Consider the following 22668-nt stretch of genomic DNA (forward strand, 5'->3'; position numbering starts at 1 on the left):
AAAAAAAAAAAAATTAAAAAAAAAAAAAGAATTTCTTAATGGGTGCAGGGGCACCCTCCCTCCCCCTGCCTGCCTTGGCTACACACCCAGGCCCAGCCCAATGGAACAGGCAGAAATGCCCATCTCTGTTTCTCCCTGGAAGGAGTCGAAGTGCACACTTGCCCAGCTCTGCCTGAGGGTCCAGGTTCTCAGCAGCCTGCATCTGGATGCTGACTGCTGTTCTCCCCTTTGGAAAACTGATGGGTCTTAGCACAGCCTCAACTACTGGGAGCCACTAAAAACAAAGGAGGAGGCTTGGACAATCACAGAAGTTTGAGAGGCAGCTAGGTGCTCAAGCAGAGCTGATTGACAAGGTTCATCTCCTACATGAGTCCATTCTGTGAAGACAGGGAAAAGTGGCTATTTTATCTAACATGCAGAAACCAATACAGAGTCATGGAAAAAGAAGAAATAGAGGGTTACATTCCAGGGGGAAAAAAAGGATAAATATACAGAAGTAGATCTTAGGGAAACAGAGATAAGTGATTCACCTGATAGAGATAATGGTCGAAAAGATGCTCATGGAGGTCAGGTAAGTAATCCATGAGCAAAGTAAGAATTTCCACAGAGACAGAAAATATTTTTAAAGTATCAAACAGAAATCACAGAGCTGAAGAATACAATCACTGAACTCAGTTTCACTGGAAGGGTTCAAGAGCAGATCAGATCAATCAGAAGAAAGGATCAGTGAACTCAAAGACAGGTCAGTGGAATTCATCCAATCACAGTTGTAAAAACAGTGAAGATAGCTTACGGGACTTAGGAGACACCATCCAAAGGACAAATATACACATTATAGGGATCTCAGAAGGAAGGGGGTAGGGGACAAAAAGCTTATTCAAATAAATAGCTGAAAACTTCCCTAATCTGGAGACATCCAAATCCACAAAGCCTAGAGACAACCAAACAAGATGAATCCAGAGACACATTGAGACACATTATAATTAAATTGTCAAATATTAAAGACAAGGAGAGAATCTTGCAAGCAGCAAGAGAAAAGCAACAGATTTTTCAGCAGAAACCTTGAAGGCCAGAAAAGAAAAGGATGATATATTTAAAGTGCTGAAAGAAAAAAACTGCCGACCAAAAATACTCTACCCAGCAAAGTTCTCCTTCAGAATGGAAGGAAGAACAAGAGTTTTCCAAACAAGCAAAATCTGAAGAGTTCATCGCCACTAGACTAGCCTTACATGAAATGTTCAAGGGAGCTCTTCAAGCTGAAATGAAAGGATGTTAATTAGTAGTAGGAAAACATGAAAGTATAAAACATTGGTAAAGGTAAATATATATTTAAATCGAGAATAATGGCAGTGGGTAAACCACTTATAAATGTAGTAATGAAAGTTCAAACACAAAAGTAATAGAAATAACTATACAATCACTTGCTCATGGATCACAATGTAAAAAGTTGCAAATTGTGACATCAAAAATATAAAATGGGTTGGGAGAGCTTTTGTATGCATTTGAAATTTAGTTATCATCAGCTTAAAACAGACTGCTAAAAATATAAGTTGTTTTATGTAAGCCCCACAGTAACCGCAAAGCAAAAGCCTATGGTGGATATATAAAAGAGAAAGGAGTCACAGCCTAGCACTATAGAAAATCATCCACCCACAAAGAGAAGAAGAAAGGAACAGAGGATTTATAAAACAACTAGAAATTAACAAAATGGCAATATTAAGTCCATACCTATCAATAATTACTTGAAATGTAAATGGACTAAATTCTCCACTCAAAAGACCCAGAGTGGCTGAATGGATAAAAATCAAAACCCAACTATATGCTGGGTATAAGAAACCTCAGCTTAAAGGACATATGTCAGCTGAAAGTGAAGGGATGGAAAAAGATATTTCATGCAAATAGAAACCAAAAGAAAGCAAGGGTAGCCATACTTACATGAGACAAAATAAATTTAAGCCAAAGAATGTAACAAGAAATAAGGTCATTATATATGAGAGGTCAACTAATCAAGGGGCTATTACAATTGTAAATATTTATGCTACAACATAGGAGCCTAAGTAGATAAAGCAAATATTAACAGTTCTGAAGGGAGAAAGAGACAGCAATACAATAATAGCAGGAGACTTCAATACTCCACTTCCAACAATAAGATCATTCAGGCAGAAAGTCAGTAAGAAAACATTGAACATAAACAATATGTTAGACCAGAAAGACCTAAGAGTCATATACAGAACATTCTATTGAACAGCAACAGAATACACCTTCTTCTCAAGTGCACATGGAACATTCTCCAGGATAGATCATATGTTAGGCCACAAAAAAAGTCTTAATAAGTTTAAGAATGAAACCATATCAAACATCTTTTCTGGCCACGTGGTATGGAACTAGAAATTAATCAGAAGAAGAAAACTGGAAAGTTCACAAAAATGTGGAAATTAAACAACATGATCAATGGGTCAAAGAAGAATTCAAAAGAAATCAAAAATTATCTTGAGACAAGTGAAAACAGAAACACAACATACCAAAACTTATGAGATGCAGCAAAAGCAGTTCTAAGAGGGAAGTTTATACTGATAAATGCCTGCATGAAGAAAAAAGAAGAACCTCAAATAAACAACCTAACTTTATACCTGGAGGACCTAGAAAAAGAACAAATTGAGTCCAAAGGTAGCAGAAGGAAGGAAATACAGTAGCCCCCCTTATCCCTGAGGGATACACCCCAAGACACGCAGTGGATGCCTGAAACCTCAGTAGTACCAAACCCTATATACACATTTTTTTCTATACATTCATATTTGAGGCATGAGAGCAAAACTAGCATGAATTTCTTTTTCCTTCTTCACAATTTCAGATAGAAGTTCTGTTCTTACTGTTCTTAGCAACTTCAGCAACCTAAACTTTCACCCTCTCATTTAAAGGAAGTATTTTTTTTAACGGCTTCTCTTTGGCATAGCTAAATTTCAGCATCACTACTCTTGTGCTATGGGGCCATCATTAAGTAAAGTAAGGGTTACTTGAACACAAGCACTGCAATTCTGCAACAGTCGATCTGCTACCGAGATGGCTACTAAGTGACTAATCAGCGGGTGGCATATACAGCATGGATATGCTGGAAAAAAGAATGATTCATGTCCCAAATGGGACAGTGCGAGATTTCATCACGCTACTCAGAATGGCATGCAATTTAAGAGTTGTAAATTGTTTATTTCTGGAATTTTCCATTTAACATTTTGAACTGTAGTTGACCACAGGAAACTGCAATCAAGGAAAGTGAAACTGCAGATAAAGGGAGACTACTGAAACTAAGACCAAAGCAGAAATAAATGAAATAGAGACTAAAAAGACAATAGAAAAGATCAGTAAGACTAAGCACTGGTTTCTGGAAAACACAAACTAGACAAACCATAAATTAGACTTCCAAAAAAAGGGGGGACAGAAAGTTATAAATGAAAGAGGAGACGTTACAACTGATACCACAGAAATACAAAAGATCATAGACACCACTGTGAACAGTTACATGCCAACCAATTACACAACCTAGAAGAAATGGATAAATTCCTAGAAACAACCAACCTACCAAGATGAATCATGAAGAAATAGAAAATCTGAACAAATTACTAGTAAGAAGATTGAAGCAGTAATCAAAAACTTCCTAACAAAGACAAATCCAAGACCAGATGGCTTCACTGGTGAATTCTACCAAACATTCAAAGAGTTGATACCAATCCTTCTCAAACTCTTCCAAAAATTGAAGAGGAGGGAATGCTTCCGAACTCATTTTATGAGGCCAGCATTATTACTCCAATACCAAAATCAGACAAAGACACCACAAGGAAATAAAACTACAGGCCAATATCCCTGACAAACAAAGGCAAAAATCCTCAACAAAACACTAGCAATCCAAGTTCAACAATACATTACAAAGATCAGACACCATGATCAAGTGAGATTCCAAGCTGCTAGGGTAATTCAACATCTACAAATCAGTCAACGTGATATGCCACGTCAACAAAATAAAAGATAAAATTCATGATTATCTCAATAGATGCAGAAAAAGGATCTGACAAAATTCAACATCAATTTATGATTAAAAAATATCTCAACAAGTGGGTAAAGAGGGAATGGCCCTGAATGTAATAAAGGCCATATATAACAAGCCCACAGCTAATATCATACTTAACGGTGAAGAGCCAAAAGCTTTTCTACAAATATCAGGAGTAAGATAAAGATGCCTGCCCTCATCACTTTTATCCAACATATTATTAGAAGTCTTAGCCAGAGCAATAAGGTAAGAAAAAGAAATAAAAGGCATCCAAATCAGAAAAGAAGTAGTAAAACTGTCACTAGTTGCAGATGACAGATTTTATATAGAAATTTTGATGATGGATTTTATATAGAAAACCCTAAAGACTCCACCAAAACCTGTTAGAACTAATAAACAAGTTCAATAAAGTTGCAGGATACAAAATCATATACAGAAATCTGTAGCGTTTCTCTACACTAACAATAAACTATCAGAAAGAGAAATTAAGAAAACAATCCCATTTAGAATTGCATCAAAAAGGATAAAATACCTAGGAAAAAATTTAACCAAGGAGTAAAAGACCTGTACACTGAAAACTAAAAGACACTGATGAAAGAAAGTGAAGATGACACAGATAAATGGAAAGATATTCCATGCTCATGGACTGGAAGAATTGTTAAAATGTCCATACTACCCAAAGCAATCTAGAGATTCAATACAATCCCTATCAAAATCCAATAGCATGTTTTACAGAAATAAGACAATCCTAAAATTTGTATGGAACCACAAAAGACCCTCAATAGCCAAAGTAATCTTGAAAAAGAAGAACAAACCTGGAGGCATCATGCTTCCTGATTTCAAACTGCATTATAAACCTATAGTAATCAAAACAATACGGTATTGGCATAAAACAAGACACACAGATTAGAGAGCCCAGATATAAACCCATGCATATATGGCCAATTAATTTATGACAAAAGAGTCAAGAATATACAATGGGAAAAAGTCTTCAAGAAATGGTTTTGGGAAAACTGGAGAGCCAGATGCAAAAGACGAAACTGGACCATTATCTTACACCATACACAAAAATCAACTCAAATTGGATTAAAGACTTGAATGTAAACCCTAAAACCATAAAACTCCTGGAAGAAAACATAAGCAGTAAGCACCGTGATATCAGTCTTGGTGATGATTTTTTGGATTTAATACCAAAAGCAAAGGCAACCAAAGCAAAAATAAATAAATGGGATTACATCAAATGAGAAAGCTTCTGCACAGCAAAGGAAACCATCAACAAAATGAAAAGGCAACCTATGGAATGGGAGAAAATATTTGCAAGTCATATATCTGATAAGGGATTAATATATATAAATATAAAATATATAAAGAACTCAATAGCAGAAAAACAAACAATTTGGTTTAAAAACTAGGCAGAGGATCTGAATACACATTTTTCCAAAGAAGATATACATTTTTAGGTACATGAAAAGGTGCTAATTATCAGGGAAATGCAAATCAAAACCACAGAGAGCTATCATCTCACACCCATCAGAACGGCTATAATCACCAAAACAAAAAATAACGAGTGTTGGCGAGGACGGGGAGAAAAGGGAACCCTTGTGCACTGTTGGTGGGAGTGTAAACTGGTGCAGCCACTACGGAAAACAGTATGAAGCTTCCTCAAAAAATTAAAAATAGAACTGCCATGTGATCCAGCCACCTCACCTCTGGGTATTTATCCAAAGGAAATGAACACACTAGCTTGAAAATATATCTGTACCCTCCTGTTCACTGCAGCGTTATTTACAACAGTCAGGATATGGAAGCAAACTAAGTGTCCACTGATGGATGGACGGATAAAGAAAATGCGGTAAATATATACAATGGAATGTTATTCGGCCATAAAAAAGAAGGAAATTCTGCCACTTGGGACAAGCTGGATGGACCCTGAGGGCATTATGCTGAGTGAAATCAGTCCGACAGAGAAAGATGAATACCGTATGATCTCTCTCATGTGTGTAATCTAAAAAAAAAAAATTAAAAAACTGAGCTCATAGATACAGTGAACAGACTGATGGTTGCCAGAGGCGGGGGTGGGGGAGGGTGCTGAAACGGGTAAAGAGGGTCAAAACAAACTTCCAGTTACAGAATGAGTCATGAGGCTGTAATGCACAGCACGGGGACTACAGTTAATACTGCTCTATTGTCTATTTGAAAGTTGATAGAGTAAATCTCAAAGTTATCATTGTAGGAAAAAAAATTGTTAACTGTGTGGTGATGGAATGTTAACTACACTTATTGTGGCCATTCTGCAATACATACAAACAGTGAGTCACGTCGTACATCTGAAACTAATAGAATGTTATATGTCAACCATACCTCAGTAAGAAAGGAAGATTCCACCCCAGAGAAGGGCTGCCTGCTCAGCTCTCAGCCGCAGCCTCCCCCACAGACCTCTGCTCCCCATGAAGCCTCCTCATCGTTCTCCTCAGCTGCCTTCTCCATTTGCGTCTCTTTGTTGGTCTGCTGACCTTACTGTGTGTTGGACCACAGCCACTAACACCGTCAAAGCCTTAAAGACTCTTTCTTATTACCTGATCAGTTAGCTTAATTTTGAAAAGCTACTTCTTTTATAACCCAATTCATTTTTCAAAGATAAGGGGAGAGAAACAATAACGACCTCCCTCTGGGATCTGGAAATCTCACTTCCAACTTCCTGCCCTGGTTCTTCCTGCTACGCAGAATCCATGCTTCATGTCTTACTATAAAGCAAAGCAACAGCCTGACTTCTCCTCCCTTTCTGTACTGTCTTCATCCTTAGAAGCCAGGTGGGAGATTTATGAGATGCTCTCATTCACAGGACTGCCCAATGGTACTTCACCATTCACAGCACAAACCAACCGAGATGTATGAGGTCAGCAAAAAGCTTCACCAAGCAGCGCAGGAACTATTCGTAAGAAGAGGAAATGAACATGGATGTCATGATAGCCCATATGACACTGGGGAAGGATAATTCTTCTGAGGCCCTCTGTCAAAGATATTGCACTTTTAGTGCAAACACTGTTGGGTTAAATGGGAAATGATGATAGTTGACGTAAGATTTCTGAAACAAAGCTCAGTGTGCTGGGAGAAATAAGTCTGTATCAAAGAAACATCAAAAAAGGGAAAATAGGGCTGGCCCGGCGGTGCAGTGGTCAAGTTCGTGTACTGCACGTCAGCGGCACAAGGTTCGCAGGTTCGGATCCCAGGAGTGGACCTACACACTGCTCATCAAGTCACGCTGTGGTGGCGTCCCACACACAAAATAGAAGAAGATTGGCACAGATGTTAGCTCAGGGACCATCTTCCTCAAGCAAAAAGAGGAAGGTGGGCAACAGATGTTAGCTCAGGGCCAATCTTCCTCACCAAAAAAAGGGAGAGAGAGAAAGAGAGAGAATAAAACCACAAAAGAAGGAAAGAGTATAAAGCAAGCAAATACTTTTATTATTTGTAGGATACAGATATCCACTCGTTCATAGAGTAACTACTGAGGTCACTGGGCTGTGTGCTATGGGGTTATCCAGATGAATGAAACTTGAACTGTGCCATCCTTGACCTCACATCCTAGAAGGGGGAAGTTAGAAAAGCACAAAACAGAATTCTAGAAGGAGAGGATGACCCCCCAAAAGAGAAGTAAACATGAAGGGCTGGGGCTTTTGGAGAGAAGGCAGAACGGGAGAGGAGGGTTTGAGATGGCGTCTGAGGAGAGATTTGGAGGCGAGGCCAGACACGCACACGAGGAGACTGGGAACGACCTTCTAGAAGAAAGGAAGCGCCTGAGCACAGGCAGGAAAGCAGGGGCCCCCCGGCCACAGGGCTGGTCCCTGGCAGAGAGGAGCAGCAGGAGGCTGCAAAGGCATGTGGCCCCAGGCACGGAGGGTCTGAAGGCCAGGCTAAGGGTTACGCACGGGGAAGGATCTCTGTGGTCCCGGACTTTGGAAAGATGACGAGCAGCTCCATGAGAAATGTGGCAGTGGGGCGACAGGGACTAGCAGGTCTCGCCAGGACGCCACTGAACTGTCCACGCTGTTCCATACAGGCAAGCGGGCAAACGCATACAGATTACCCGCGACTGAAAGCTTTACCTGGAATCTACCGGCGAGAAGGAACAAAGTGGAATACTCTGAAAATCTGCAAAAACGCTTTTGACAGGCATTTATGCTTCGGAGAGACTGGAGGAAGGAAAGACTCGGAGAGAAGCTGTAATGTTCTGACTTGCACGTCTGATATTCAGGTGGAAGTCAGGTCAACCAAAGACCCAAGCCACAGAACACCTGGAGAGCTCTCAACTGATAAACGTAATCACGACGGCACCCTACAGTGGGTCACGACGCCAGCCCTGCGCAGAGGCAGAGGAGGAATTCTGACCTCCATGGACTCGAGGAGAAGGAGCAGCTCAGATAAGTGACGCGACTTGGCTAAAATCACAAGGCTATTCAATGTTAGAGCTGTGAATCCAAACCAGTTTTTCTCAGTTCAGTGTTCTTTTCATTATTCTAACCTGCCTTATTTTTAAAAATCCAATCTTTGTTACACATTTACTATGAAATCCATCTGTAACTATGCAGTTGCTATTTTTGGATTTAAAAAAAGAAATCAGAGGCCGGCCCCGTGGCCAAGTGGTTAAGTTCATGCACTCCACTTCAGCGGCCCAGGTTCACCAGTTTGGATCCCGGGCGTGGGCCCAGCACCACTTAAGCCATGCTGTGGCGGCATCCCACACAGAAGAACCAGAAGGACTCACAACCAGGATATGCAACTGTGTACTGGGGCTTTGGGGAGAAAAAAAAAGAGGAAGATTGGCAATAGATGTTACCTCAAGGCCAATCTTCACCAAAAAAAACAAAGAAAGAAAGAAAGAAAGAAAGAAAGAAAGAAAGAAAGAAAGAAAGAAAAGAAATCATATTTTCTTCCTTCAATCAAAGCAAATCTTTTTATTTTCAGGTAAACGTAAACTTTCTCTTATTTCCATGTAAATATAGAAAAAGAATGTCACAATTTCATTTTTTGACTGCCAAAATTTAATACTTTACCATGTCTCTTAAGCTTAATTTTTAAGCTCATGCCAATGATTGAAGTGAAGGCTAGGAAAAGCTCTCATAAGAATTCGAGAAAATGGAATCCTGAGTATCCTCAGGGAGACTCCTTTGGGATATGTCACTGTTGACATGAATTTGATGACAGTCACCTGCTACCAGTCCAAATGACAGATATTTATCAGCAACCCTCTTCTGCAAGGAATGCAGCCAGTTAGCAGGTCCCCCCAGATACACAATCAAACTGGTTTCCTGAAAATTCGGCTTCTTTTGAGGACCCCTCTGTCTCGCCTTTACCTTTGGCCCCGCTTTACGTTTTCTACGTCTTGTCTCTGTTCTGGAGTTAGACCGGATGGAGAACCTAAAACGAGCAGGCACTAGCTCTTCTAACATCGGAAGCAAACCCCTCGCCTCCCTTTCCTAGAGTTTCAAGTCCAGCGTTTAGACCTCAGACCTAGAGAAACACGAATTAATTCAATTATCTTTTCTGCATCAAACAATTCATTTCTGAAATTTTACTGAAAGAATTTTTTTCCCCAGTTATTAAAAAATGTTTTCAAACCAACATGCTTCACTGTGTGACATTAATGATGTCATAATCCAGTGTCTCTTCCTCACATACAAATGCACGGATGTTTTCAATTTTCATATTAACTTTTGCCTCTCAGCTACTTGCCTTTCTTCATATCAGTAATGCTGTCCTAACTTTGAATTTAAAGATGGATTCTCCAAATGATGACGGACCACATTTAAAAAAAGCAAAATCAGATCACCTCACTAGCTTCCGCATAGCAAGTTATACAAATTATAGATCTAAGTGTTTAGTAAGCACTTTAAAGAAAATCAAAACACAATATTAAAATCCTCTGAAAAATTAGACTGTCAGAACAGCAATTCAAAACTATCCTCAGATTTATTTATACTGTATACTCTTCTTCTGTTGATCTTTGTGAACATTAACAAGACTGATTTGGTTTATAAACATTTAAAAATTGTTTTTCTGCTTTTTCTCCCCAAATCCCCCCAGTACATAGCTGTACATTCTAGTTGCGGGTCCCTCCAGTCGTGGCATGTGGGACACCGCCTCAGTGTGGCCTGATGAGCAGTGACATGTCCACACCCAGAATCCGAACTGGCAAAACCCTGGGCCGCCGAAGCTGAGCACATGAACTTAACCACTCAGCCAGGGGGCCGGCCCCTATAAACAAAGATTTTAAAGGAATGAAGGCAACTTTAAATAACTCTCAAAAGCTGGCTTTCCTTAATTCCAGTTCTCAGCAAAAAACATTTTTTAAAAGTACCTTCCAAGTTATTGCTCAGGGTTAACATAAAATCTGTGGTTCTACAATTATTGTTTAAATTAAGTTTAGGTTTTAAAATATATTTGATAAAGTTAGTGTGTGTCACAAGACTCTGATGATCGCAGTCCACACACGTCTTTCTGGCAAGTCTCTGCAGCCCGTGCCCACGAGGTGGCAGCATTGGGCTCCAATGAGAGGACGGAGCGGCGCCCAGGCCTTGTGGTTCATCTTTCGACTGTTTCGTCTCGGCTCTTCACACCATCCCCTCGCACGCTCTGTGGCTGAGCCCTGGAACAGGCAGTCGGCTCCCCGGCAGGAGAGACCCCCTGTAACCAAGGGCAACACGAGAGCGGCGCGCAGTGGGCGGCTCTGTGCAAACGTCCAGCAGGCGTCAGAGGAACCCAAACCAGCACTGAAACAGGCACAGGAAACCGCTGAAATGACTCGACGTTATTCTTTACCTTATTCACAGTAATGACTACATCAGACTGAAAAGCTGCATAAGAGAAATTCTGACCTGTTTTACCTACTTCACTAAAAGGGAGGCCTTTGCACAGATGATAATTAGATCTTAGATTTAGGTGTTTAATAAATATTTAACAAATTGGCTCAAAGCCTTCTCCCTTAAGGTAGGTTTCTCCCACCGCCTGACACAGATGTTCCTATTTCTCTCCCCCTCAGGGCCTGCACTTCAAACTCCGCTTGGACATTCAAACTAACACGACGACCCAGCTGACTCCAATGCTGTGACCGCTGCGAGAGGGTGCACCGCAAGTCTTAAAATACCTACATCTCTTTCTGCTTTAAGATTGCTCAATGACAGTTGAAGTGTTTAGGAAATGCAGCTTTGGAGAAAATTAATAACTGCAGCTCGATGGCAATTCTCAATAATTATTGTAATAAGTAGAGAAATGGGAGAGGCAGCCCATTTTAAACTGGCTTCTAACTAAACTAGATCTGGAATAACTGATTTAACTTGTTCGCTTATCATTCAATGCTTTTAGGATCTCTAAAACACGGAATGAAAAAGCTACCCTCCATTTAGTGCAGTTAAGGCTTGTTTTTTAAAATAGAGTCCAAGGGCCGGCCTGGTGGTGCAGTGGTTAGGTTCCCACGTTCCACTTTGACGGCCCTGGGTTCGCCGGTTTGGATCCCAGGTGCGGACATAGCATCACTTGACAAGCCATGCTGTGGTAGGTGTCCCACATATAAAATACAGGAAGACGGGCATGGATGTTAGATCAGGGCCAGTCTTCCTCAGCAAAAATAGGAGGATTGGCAGCAGATGTTAGCACAGGGCTAATCTTCCTCAAAAAAAATAAATAAAAAATAAAATAAAATGGAGTCCAATATTTGTTGATATTCATAAGGCTGTGCAACTAGCACAATCTAATTCCAGAGCATTTTCATCACTCGAAAAAGACAGGTTGCACCTGTTAATAGTCACTCCACAGCTCTCACTTCCTCTGGCCCCTAGTAACCATGATTTATTTGCTTTCTCATGGATTTGCCTATTCTTGACATTTCATATAAATGGAATCATATAATATTTGACCTTTTGTATCTGGCTTATTTCACTTAGCATAACGTTTTTAAGACTCATCCATGTTGTGACAAAGATCAGTACTCCAATCCTTTTATAGCTGAAAATTATTCCATTGCGTGGATATAGTACATCTTGTTTAGTCATTCATTAACTGATGGACATTTGAGTGGTTTCCTTTTTCGGCTATTCTGAACCATACTGCGATGAAAATTCACATACAAGGTTGTGTGTGGACATACATTTCAGTTCCCTTGGGTATAAACCTCGGTTGCACAGTAACTGTGTTTAACATTTTGAGGAAGTGCCAAACTGTCTTCCAAGGCAGCTGCGCCATTTCACGTTCCCCCCAGCAATGGATGAGGGTCCCAATTTCTCTACATCCTTGCCAACACTTGTTGTGGTTCATCTTTCTTCATTCTTTATTCTTTTTATTCTTCAGACTGGATAATCTCCATCGACCAATCTTCCAAACATTTGATTCTTTCTTCTGCCCGTTCAAGTCTGCGGCTGTGCTCCAGAAAATTTTTCATTTCAGTTATTGTACTTTTCAAATCTAGAATTTCTATTTGTTTTTTATAATTTCTGTCTCCATATTGATATCTTCTATTTGGTGAGACATTGTTCCCCCACTTTCTTTTAGTTCCTTAGATGTGGTATCCTTTCATTCCTCGAACATATTTAAAATAAGTGACTTAAGGCTTTGTCTAGTAAGTCCAATGTCTGAGCTTCCTTATAGACAGCTTCTATTTATTGCTTTTTCCCGTTTATGGGCCATACTTACTTATTTCTTTGCATGTCTCATGACTTTTTGTTGAAAACTGGCCATTTAAAATAATATAAGGTGGCAACTCTGGAAATCAGATTGTACTGCCTCTTCAAAATTTGTTGTTATTGCTGTTTCATTGTTGTTTGTTTAGTGACTTTTCAGAACTAATTATGTAAAGTCTGTAATCTTTGTTGTGTGTGGTCACTGACGACTACTCCATTGGCTTAGTGGTCAGCTAATGACTGGACAGATTCCCTTGAACACCTTGAACCAATAAGTCTCCTAGACTTGGCTGAGGGGCTCTGTGTGTGTTGGGCCATGCCTTCAACACTCAGCCAGACAGCTGACAACTTTGCGTTAAGCTCTGCTTCTATGAGTAGAGCTTGGGGCCTCTCAGGTCTCCCAAGCATGCACAGAGTCCTATATACATGGGCACAGCCATGTAAGATTCCCAGGAATATGTCCGAGATTTTCAAAGCCCCTGTGAGCATCTACTTCCCCTGACTTTCCTTTAATGCTTTTTGGTTAGCTGATTCTTTGCCCCAAATGTTATCTGCAACCTCAGGCAGCCACAAAGTTAAGCAATTTCCTCTAAGTGTTTTCAACAAACTCCCCTGAGGGGAAAAAGCTTTCCACACTGGACAAGCTCTGAGTCAGGTCAAATAAAAACAGCCTTGCAAGTGGGGTCTTTCAGAGAACCAGCAGATAGGCCAAACGATGACAGTTCTCTGAGAATGAGGCTTTGTGGGGGCTCCAACCCCTTCTTGCCCCCTCTGGGGGCTGCCAGCTTCCTGGCTTTCACTGTGAGTATGGGCTGTTGGAAAGAGACAGGAGAATGTTTAAAAGACCATAAAGCTAGCTGTTCTTACCAATATTCAGCTGTTTTCCTTGAATAAATGCTCCCCAGGTTGTTGCAAGCCTTTAGTTAATATCCAGAGTTCCGTCAAAGTTGATTCTGATAATCTATCCCTGTTTTATCGATGCTTTTATAGAGGAGAGAACGGAGGTTCTTAGTGTGCCATTATGATGTCATCTGTGGCTTGGATTTTCCATTTAGACTTACGATATATTGCAAATTAATTTTAGAGTATGAGGCAAGACTCAGGGCTTATGTTTTCCAGTATGCATAATCAATTGTTCTGACAACACTTCTATTTTTTACCTATTGAATTATTTTAGCATCTTCGTCAAAACTCAATTTACCATTTAAGTATGAGCCTATTTTTGGACTCTATTCTATTCTACTGATTATTTGCCTATCATTATGCCAACACCACACTGTCTTGACTACTATGACTTTATAATAAATCTTGAAGTCACATAGAGGACGTCCTCCAACTTCATTCTTTTACAAGATTGTTTTGGGTAGTGTGGTTCCTTTGTATTTCAATATAAATTTGAAAAATCAGCTTGTTGATTTCTATTTAAGAAAAAAGCTGCCAAGAAATTGGTTGGGATTGCACTGAATCTATAGATCAATTTGTGGAGAACTGATATCATACCAATAATAAGTCTTCCAATCCATGTACATGGTATAGCTCTTCATTCATTGTGAGTGCCACTGAGTGGATTCCAACTCCTAGCAAGCCTGTGTACAGCAGAGCGGAGCCCTGCCTTGTCTTTTACACCGTCTCTTACCTTCCAGCACTGTATCAGACAAGGCTCCATTGCTATTCATAGGGTTTTCATGGCAAATTTTTTCAGAAGTGGGTGGCCAGATCCTTCTTTCTCGTCTGTCTTAGTCTGGAAGCTCTGCAGAAACCTGTCCACCATGGGTGATTCTGCTGATATTTGAAATACCAGTGGCAGCGCTTTCAGCATCACAGCAACATGCAGTCTCCACAGTATGACAACTGACAGATGGGTGGTGTGGTCCCCTGGATGGAAACAAACTCAGGCCATGGCAGTGAGAGCGCCAAACCTTAACCACTAGGCAACCAGGGCTGTCTGTCTTCATTCACTGGCATCTAATTTCTCTCTGCAGTTTTTGTAGTTTTCATTGTAGAGTTCTTACAAATCTTTTGTTAATTTGTTACTATGTATTTCATGTTTGATGCTACTGGAAATGGAAATTTTTAAAAACTTTATTTTCTAATTGTTTGTTGCTAGTATATAGAAATAGAATTCATTTTTGCATCTTGCCCTTCTTTCTTGCGACTTTGCAAAGCCTTAGTGGCTGCTTTTTAGACTCGTAAGGATTTCTCATGTAAACAATCACATCATTTGCAAAGACAGACATTTTTACTTTTCCTTTCCTAGTTCATGCCTTTTTTAAAAACCTTTTTGCACTAACACTTCCAGTCAAATGTTGAACAGAAGTGGTAAAAGTGTACGTTCTTGCCTTGTTCTGACAATCTCTTTGTTTTAATTGGAGCATGTAGTCCATTTTCATTTAACTATTATCATAATTCAATTGTGATCTAACCCAACTATTTGTTTCCTATTCATCTTAATTGTTTTATTTTTCCTTTCATGACATTTTTTGGTTTAATCAAATCTTCTCAGAATTCCACTGTAATTAAACTATTGATATCTTAGCTATACTTCTGTGCATTTTTAAATGGTTGCTCTATGGATTACAATATGCACTCCATAACTTAGCACGGTCTCTTTAGAGTTCATATTGTTCTCCATGTAAAATGTAATAACCCTATAAACATAATTTCATTCACTCCATACTGTCCTTCATACTCTTGATGTCAAAGATGTTATATTTACATACATTATAAACCCCACAATGCAATGTTATAATTTTGATTCTAAATAAATTAAGAGAAGAGAAAATACATAGTCTTTTTGATTTACCCACATATTTACCAGTTGTTTTAACACAGTTGTTCTGAATGAGGGGCAGTCTAACGGGCATAAGACAAGGAAGCTGCTAACCATCCTACAATGTACAGGGAATTATCCACAGAGAGTTATCCAGCCCAGAAGGTCAACAGCACCAAAGCCAAGAAACTCTGTCTTAAGATAAGGTGCCTGAGTTATTTTTATCTGGTTGCTTTCAAGATAATCTCTTTAAAACTTTGGTTTTCAGCATATTAACTAATCTGCCTAGATAAAATTTTGTTTTTATTTATCCTGCTTTGCAGGGACTCTGAGCCTGTTAGATCTGTACATTTTTAAACCAAATTTGGGGAAATTTTTACCACTATTTTTTCAAATATTTTATGCCCCACTTATCTTTCTCCTCTCCTCCCGGGACTCCAATTACACTTATTTTAAACTGCTTGATATTGTCCCTCAGGTCCCTGAGGATCTGTTCATTGGTTTTCAATCTCTCTGTTCTTCAGGGTGAATTGTTTCTTTTGACTTGTCTTTATGCTAACTGAACCTTTTTTCTGCTTTTTCCAATCTTCTGCTAAGCCCATCCAGTGTATTTTTTTCCCTCATACTGTACTTTTCAGTTCTAGAGTTTTTATACATCTTTTTAAATTTTTTCCTGAAATTCCCTATCTGTTCATTTTGACCTTATTTTCCATTAAGTTCTTGAACATATTTATAATAGCTGTTTTAAATATCTTTGTCCACTAAGACCAATATCTGGGTCATCTTCGGGTGAGTTTCTATTAATTGCTTTTCCTCTTAATCGTGAGTCACATTTTTGTTTCTCCAACTGTCGAGTTATTTTTGTTTACTGGACCTTGTGGATGATACATTGTAAAGACTATGGATTGTATAATCTCTCTCTGGAGACTGTTATTTTTGTTGTAAGGAGTGAACTTCTCTGAACTCAGATTTCAAGCTGTCCGGTCCGTGCTGAGGAAGAGCTGAAGGTTTCCACGGGCCTCAGCCTTCCAGCCGTTGTTTCCCACCAGCTGTGCTGGGGTCTCCCTCACACACAGCTCAGGAGTCAGTCGAGTGTATTTGGGCTGAGTTCACACAGAGATTTTGAGGCTCCTTCTCTGCAGCCCCCTCTTCCTGGGATTCCCCCTACTTTTCCATCCTGCTGACAGTGCTGAACTCTGTCCTGATTCCATCAGCCAGCAAGACTGCACCTTCTGCACAGACCAGGGGGGTGGCGGGAGGCAAAAGGCCACAGACACGCAAGTCTCATCCACGGCAGTCCCCCTCTCTCATTGACTGACTCTCCTTCAGTTCCTGCCTGCTTCTGCTCAATCTCCAGGCCTCCACATAGTTGTTTTTGTTTCCTATGCAACACAATTGCAATAACAATTATCTGCAGGAAGGATAATCTGACACAAGCCACTTCACCAATATTGGAATGCCAATTAGGATTTTTAAGTGTGATAGTTTTCTTGGAAACAAGGATTATCATATCCACCTGTATCATGACATATCTGTCTCTCCCCATCCTTATGCAAAGCAGCAACACAAAACAACCAACCGCACAGTTTCGATGAGACACTACTTCCATGCCTGAGGGAACTTCTCCTGGCCCAATGAAAATAATGTGGACTTTGGAATCGAAGGAGAAATCGTTTAACTGCATGAACCTGGAAAGATTATTTACCCCTTTATGCTTTTCCACTCGTTTATCTAAATCTCACAAGATTGTCAGAAAGATTAAATGCTTACACTGCAAAGTGCATAGCAAGTGTTAAAACAAAAAACGGTTTCTTTCCCTGAGGCCTCTTCCTCATTCCAGCAGTGGAAACAGTAGAAGAACTCCTATAATACAACCACCTTTTACCAGGAGCTTTATTCCTTTAGCAGCACTGAATTAAGCGGCCTTTATAGGGATGAAAGGACACAGGAGAGAACAAATCTCACTTGATGAACAAGCATGAGGAAACAGCAGGGACTGCCCGAGCAGACTCCCAGTCCAGGGAGGGGCACGGGCCCTCTGGGGGGGGGGAGGGGGTGCTGCGGAGGCAGCAGGAAGGCTGGCCATGCAAGTCACGCTTATCACAGACTTTCTCCATGTGTGGGTGGGAAAGTGTCTTTCTGTGGAGATGATAAGTACACAACAAACCACAGCAATCTAACAAGCAAAACTGCCAATGGGAAAAGCACGGCAAATTTCAAAAGTGAAATAAAAGAAAGGAAAAGGTGAGTATAAAAATTAACTCTTAAAACTTAAATCATACACATAACTACATTTTTAAAAATTTATTGTGCATCCTCCTGTTCATAAATTTTGTTCCTTGTAAAGAGACAAAAAAATTAGACTTGTACAGGACTATATAAATTTTTAAGATTAAAAGCAGATTATGAAACATTCACCATGTGTTTACATATTGTTTTACATGATTTTTAATATTGGCATTGTATTTCCTGGGATAAAATGATAGAATTTGTTTACTTAGTCTTATAAATTGTTGGAAATTTAGGTCGTTTCTAATTTTTCACAACTATAAATATTCATACATAATTTAACACATCCCTGATAATTTCCTTAGCTTTTGTCACCTGTAAATATAAGCAGCATACGATTAAGGTCCTTATCTAAGTCATTACTTAAAATGTCAACTAACAAGGAACAAAGATGGAGTCTTATGAAAAATATAAGCGAATGCCTTGCAGACTGTATCAATTCATTACTGTTCCTTAAATATGGGATGTTGCCGCCTAATTACATCAACTTCCAGCCTATTTCTCTCCACCTTTTCCACACGTGTATAAGAGACTTTATTACATATTTTGCTAATATCCAGCTGCGCCATTTCTACGGAATCTATTTGACTTGGGTTTCTAGGACCCTCTCATAAAAGCATCAGGCATCAACTGTTCTAAGTGAATTCGCACAGGCTTTCTTTTCTAAGTTTATTAGAGACAGGTGAGGCAAACACAGCTGCTCCAGGGAAATCAAGGTGGAGGCATTTCTCCTACCAACTGGACAGAGCTGAGAAGCAGCTGACTGCTCTGAGAAATAAGAAAGAATCAAATTGTTAATTATGAGACTCTTAGGAGCACATAACCACACACTGCTAACATGATATTGACTCTCAGCTTACGCCACTAAGCAAAATTGACGTATTTAAGTAATGACACAGTACATCTTTTGAATATAATGCTTTTTATGATATTGATTGACTGACTGATTTGAAAGTGAGCATCATAGTGCCTGTAATCATGACCAAGCTCCTACATTCATAAGCAGTGGTAAAGAACAGAGGCATTCCCTCGGCTTTCTTAGTCATAAGGTCAACACTGGTGTAAACCAGAGGTCAGCAGAGTTTTTCTGTAAAGAGCTAAATAGCAAATATTTAATCTTGCGGGCTGTACAGTCTCTGTTGTAACTACTCAGCTCTGCCAGTGTTGCACAACCGCACCACAGACAATACATAAACGAATGGACGTGGCCGTATTCCAATAAAACTTTATTTACAAAACATGTGGTGGGCTGGATTTGGTCTGTAGCTTGCAGACCACTAGAATAAACAGTGAGAGGTAAACATCGAGTGCAAAAATGATACTTAATCTCTCGAACACGTCCTTAAATTCCAAACAGTGAGCAAGAAACATTGTGTAGATCAGTGCAACTTCACTCTCCTATCATATCACAGGAACCAGTTTCACACTCAGTGACCTCAATGTATAGTTGAACCAACTACATATATAGTTGAACTATCTATTTCTATATATCATCAAAACCTGGGAATCGTTTACCTGTGCACAGTCAGCAAAAGGCTGAGAATAAGCACTACACTTTTCCAGCGCGTGCTGGGGTTCGCTTCCCTGAGGGACTGCATCCAGGATGCTGCTGGCAATTCCACTCTTCTGTAGAGTGGCTTTACTTGCAGGGGCTAAAGGCAAAATCAATACATATATTTTAGATCGGTTGTTTTATTATAAATTATGAACAGCGCACAAAACTTGTTAATTTCAGCATATTCTCAAACAGAACATAAAATTTAGTTTACCAATAAACATCTATATTTATTATCCCAGGGGAACAATACATAGTACATGATATTATCTTGTTCATTTAAAACAACTGAAAATGGAAGCTTGCCCCATGGGTAAATAATTTTTATCGAAGCATTTTAAATATATATGTCTAAACTCTAAAACAAGGCATACAAAATGTAAATTAACCATTCTTGTTAATGCAATAGTTGCAAATATCAATTTTTAGACCAGATAAAAATACAGTAGGTGGGGTCAGTGGCCAAGTGGGTGAGTTCACGCACTCCACTTCAGCAGCCCAGGGTTTCGCTGGTTCAGATCCTGGGCACGGACATGGCACTGCTCATCAAGCCATGCTGAGGCAGCGTCCTGCATAGCAGAACCCGAAGGACCTACAGCTAGGATATACAACTATGTACTGGGGGGCTTTGGGAAGAAGAAGAAGAAGAAAAACAAAAGATTGGCAACAGATGTTAGCTCAGGTGCCGATCTTTAAAAAATAAAAATACAGTAGGTATAATAAAAGCACATTAAATTTTTTCTGGCTTTTAAAAAAAAATTACACATTAATGTTTAGCTCAAGAACATACTTCATAAAATACAGAGAATGTATATTAAAAACAAGATTCATTTTTCATCTTTTTTCATTCAATCATATTCTTTTTCCCAGAGGTAAGAGTTTAGAATTTATTTTCTCAGATTTACTTTACATGTTTACACATTCAAATATGTACATCTAGGAAACTACAGCTTTAAATAAATATAAATGGACCCATTTTATGCATACATTTGCTTTTTCCAATTAACAATTTGCTTTCAAGATCATTTCATATTAGTACCTGTAGCTCTCCCTTAATTACAAAAAATGTTGCATAGGATTCCATTTATGCTGAACTATGTATTTTTTAACCCTTCTCCTGCTGATGAATATTATGGCACTCTCCAGTTTCCACTGTCGACGGCCGACGTTGCAGTGGATATCCTAGTGCCTACACTACAGCACCCACATTTGGGACTTTTCTCTTAAAACTATTTGAATTAATAGTTAATTTACACTAATTGAAAGCCTGAGGTGGTCTTCCAAAACAGCAAATGAGAATTCTACTTCTGCCAATTATGAGTAGCTCATATATTTGAGGGTATTTTACAATTCCTCTGGATATATTAGGTTACTTAGAGGTTTAAAACCTCTATTTTAGAAATTTGACTCTATATGTATTGCTTTAAAGAATTACAGTGTGTCAAACAATTCCTCTACCCAATTATTTTCAACCATGAATCAAGAACACTTCAATAAATTGATTATATTCTTAATAAAATATTATAAACGATGTTTTCCTTAAATAAAACAGAATGCCTGGTAAGTGTCTTAATTTCAGTTATTCTTTCAATTTGAGGACTGGGGTCACAATTTAGGCTTTAATTGGTCAATCGGCATTATTTGCTTCTACTAAGCTAAAAATTAAATTAAAACATTACAGAAGTGTTCAATAAAACTCTAAAATACTAATACTGAGCTCTCACTTACATGATAAGCACACACTGGGCAACACACTTGCCAAGTTCAAGTATGGATTTTTGCTGAGCCGAATTTCTTTGGGTGGTTCTCCCAAGAGTGAAGTCTGATTCTTAGAGGCAGCCTATTTATCAAAAACAAAAGAGTGGGTACTTAATAAGAGGTACAAGAAAATAAAAATGCAGAAAGAGTAAAGAAATACTTCTTATTCTTCAATAAAGCTAGTCTAGTGTGATAAAAATTTCTGCAACCTAATGTTTGAAGATATAAAGTTATGAAAGATTTCTGGATATTGATTAAAATTATCACAATTCACCTGCAATTATTTTCCAATTAGTTTTTTTTTTTAACTATTCTAGAACCATAGAACTTTAGAACTGAAAGAGAATTAAAGGCGATTTTGTACAACCTTCTCATATGAACCAGGAGAGAATTCATCTTCGCAAGAAAAAACAAATCCCATACCTTATTTTCATAAATACTGTTATCAACATTCTCTTATTAAGATTTTTATTTAATGTTGTCTGGTCACAGCCAAATGACAAAGGCAAAAGTTAGTTATCTCTGGTACTAAAAATAATACCAAACAAATAAGTGGATTTAATAAAATTCAACTCCACATTTAGATGATAATCCTAGAAATTCATAGTTCTTGAAAATATATGATATCAGTATATTTTTATATAACTAGGTGCAAGGATTGTAGTATTTCTTTAACAGAAAAACAGGAGACAAAAATCATGGGCTTATTGTTCAGCGTATTTCATATTCTTCTGACAGAATTTTTTTACTTTCACTCCCTGATGGTAAAAATTTTAAAATAAGACACAATTCAGGTTACTATAGTTAAAGCTAGTAGCTAAGTTTTCATTTTAAATTAATTTTTATTTTGTACCCTGAACAGAATGAAGGAAGTATAGTCTCAAACGCTGATTTCCATATTTGAGAGCCAGAGCTCCTTACATTTGTTCCTTATCTGGCCACTGTGATTGTATTTGGACAGAAGATCTGTCTTACACATCTTCATAAGCCCCAAAGAAGTCCAGATTTGCTTATGATATGCAGATCACAGATGCAGACATATTCCTTCATTCACACATGTTTACGGAATACTTCTATGCTCCAGGCACTGTAGTAGGCACTGCTATCACTAAAGTGCGTAAGACAGGAATCCTAGCCCTTAAGAAATTCACACTCTAGTGGTAAAGACAGCTCAAGAGAAATCTAGGATGGAACCATAAGATTATAGGTGGGAGTTAAAACCATTAGCTATACGCCAAAGGAAAGCATATAGCACGAGAAAGGACAACACCCCAGAGAAATCCAATGATTGAAGGAGGAAAGGCAGCCAGCAAAGAACTCTCAAATTGTGTTTCTAAAGTACTCAGATTACATGCTTTCAGGGGGTCTCAGCTCTAGCCATGCATGAAAATCACTTATAAACTTTTAAAAAGAAATAAATACAGAGTCTCCCAACGATGAAAAGCTCTGGACCAAATGGCTGCACTGGATATTTGATTCTACCAAACATTTAAAGAGGAACTAACACTAATCCTTCTCAAACTCTCCCACAAAATTGAAGAAGAGAGAATACTTCCTAACTCACTCTGTGAGAGCAGCACTG

General features: G+C 38.9%; 1 protein-coding gene across 11 annotated transcripts in view; it reads right to left on the reverse strand.

Annotated features, from left to right (window-relative positions):
- The window catches only part of RAVER2 (ribonucleoprotein, PTB binding 2), a 93913-nt gene that overhangs the window by 4992 nt on the left and 66253 nt on the right, over positions 1 to 22668 (reverse strand). For 7 of the 11 annotated variants that reach the window (XM_070267548.1, XM_070267542.1, XM_070267541.1 and 4 more), the window contains exons 10-11: positions 21057 to 21168; positions 19289 to 19425 (exon numbers count right to left, since the gene is read on the reverse strand). In XM_070267548.1, coding sequence (XP_070123649.1) covers positions 19289 to 19425; positions 21057 to 21168 — 249 coding nt within the window. Of the gene's footprint in view, positions 1 to 9396; positions 9554 to 17773; positions 18542 to 19288; positions 19426 to 21056; positions 21169 to 22668 lie in introns of those variants that run through there. The other 4 variants (XR_011438903.1, XR_011438902.1, XM_070267544.1 and 1 more) reach the window with 2 other exon arrangements.

The sequence above is a fragment of the Equus caballus genome, chromosome 5 (genome assembly GCF_041296265.1).
Source record: "Equus caballus isolate H_3958 breed thoroughbred chromosome 5, TB-T2T, whole genome shotgun sequence".
Lineage (NCBI taxonomy): Eukaryota > Metazoa > Chordata > Mammalia > Perissodactyla > Equidae > Equus > Equus caballus.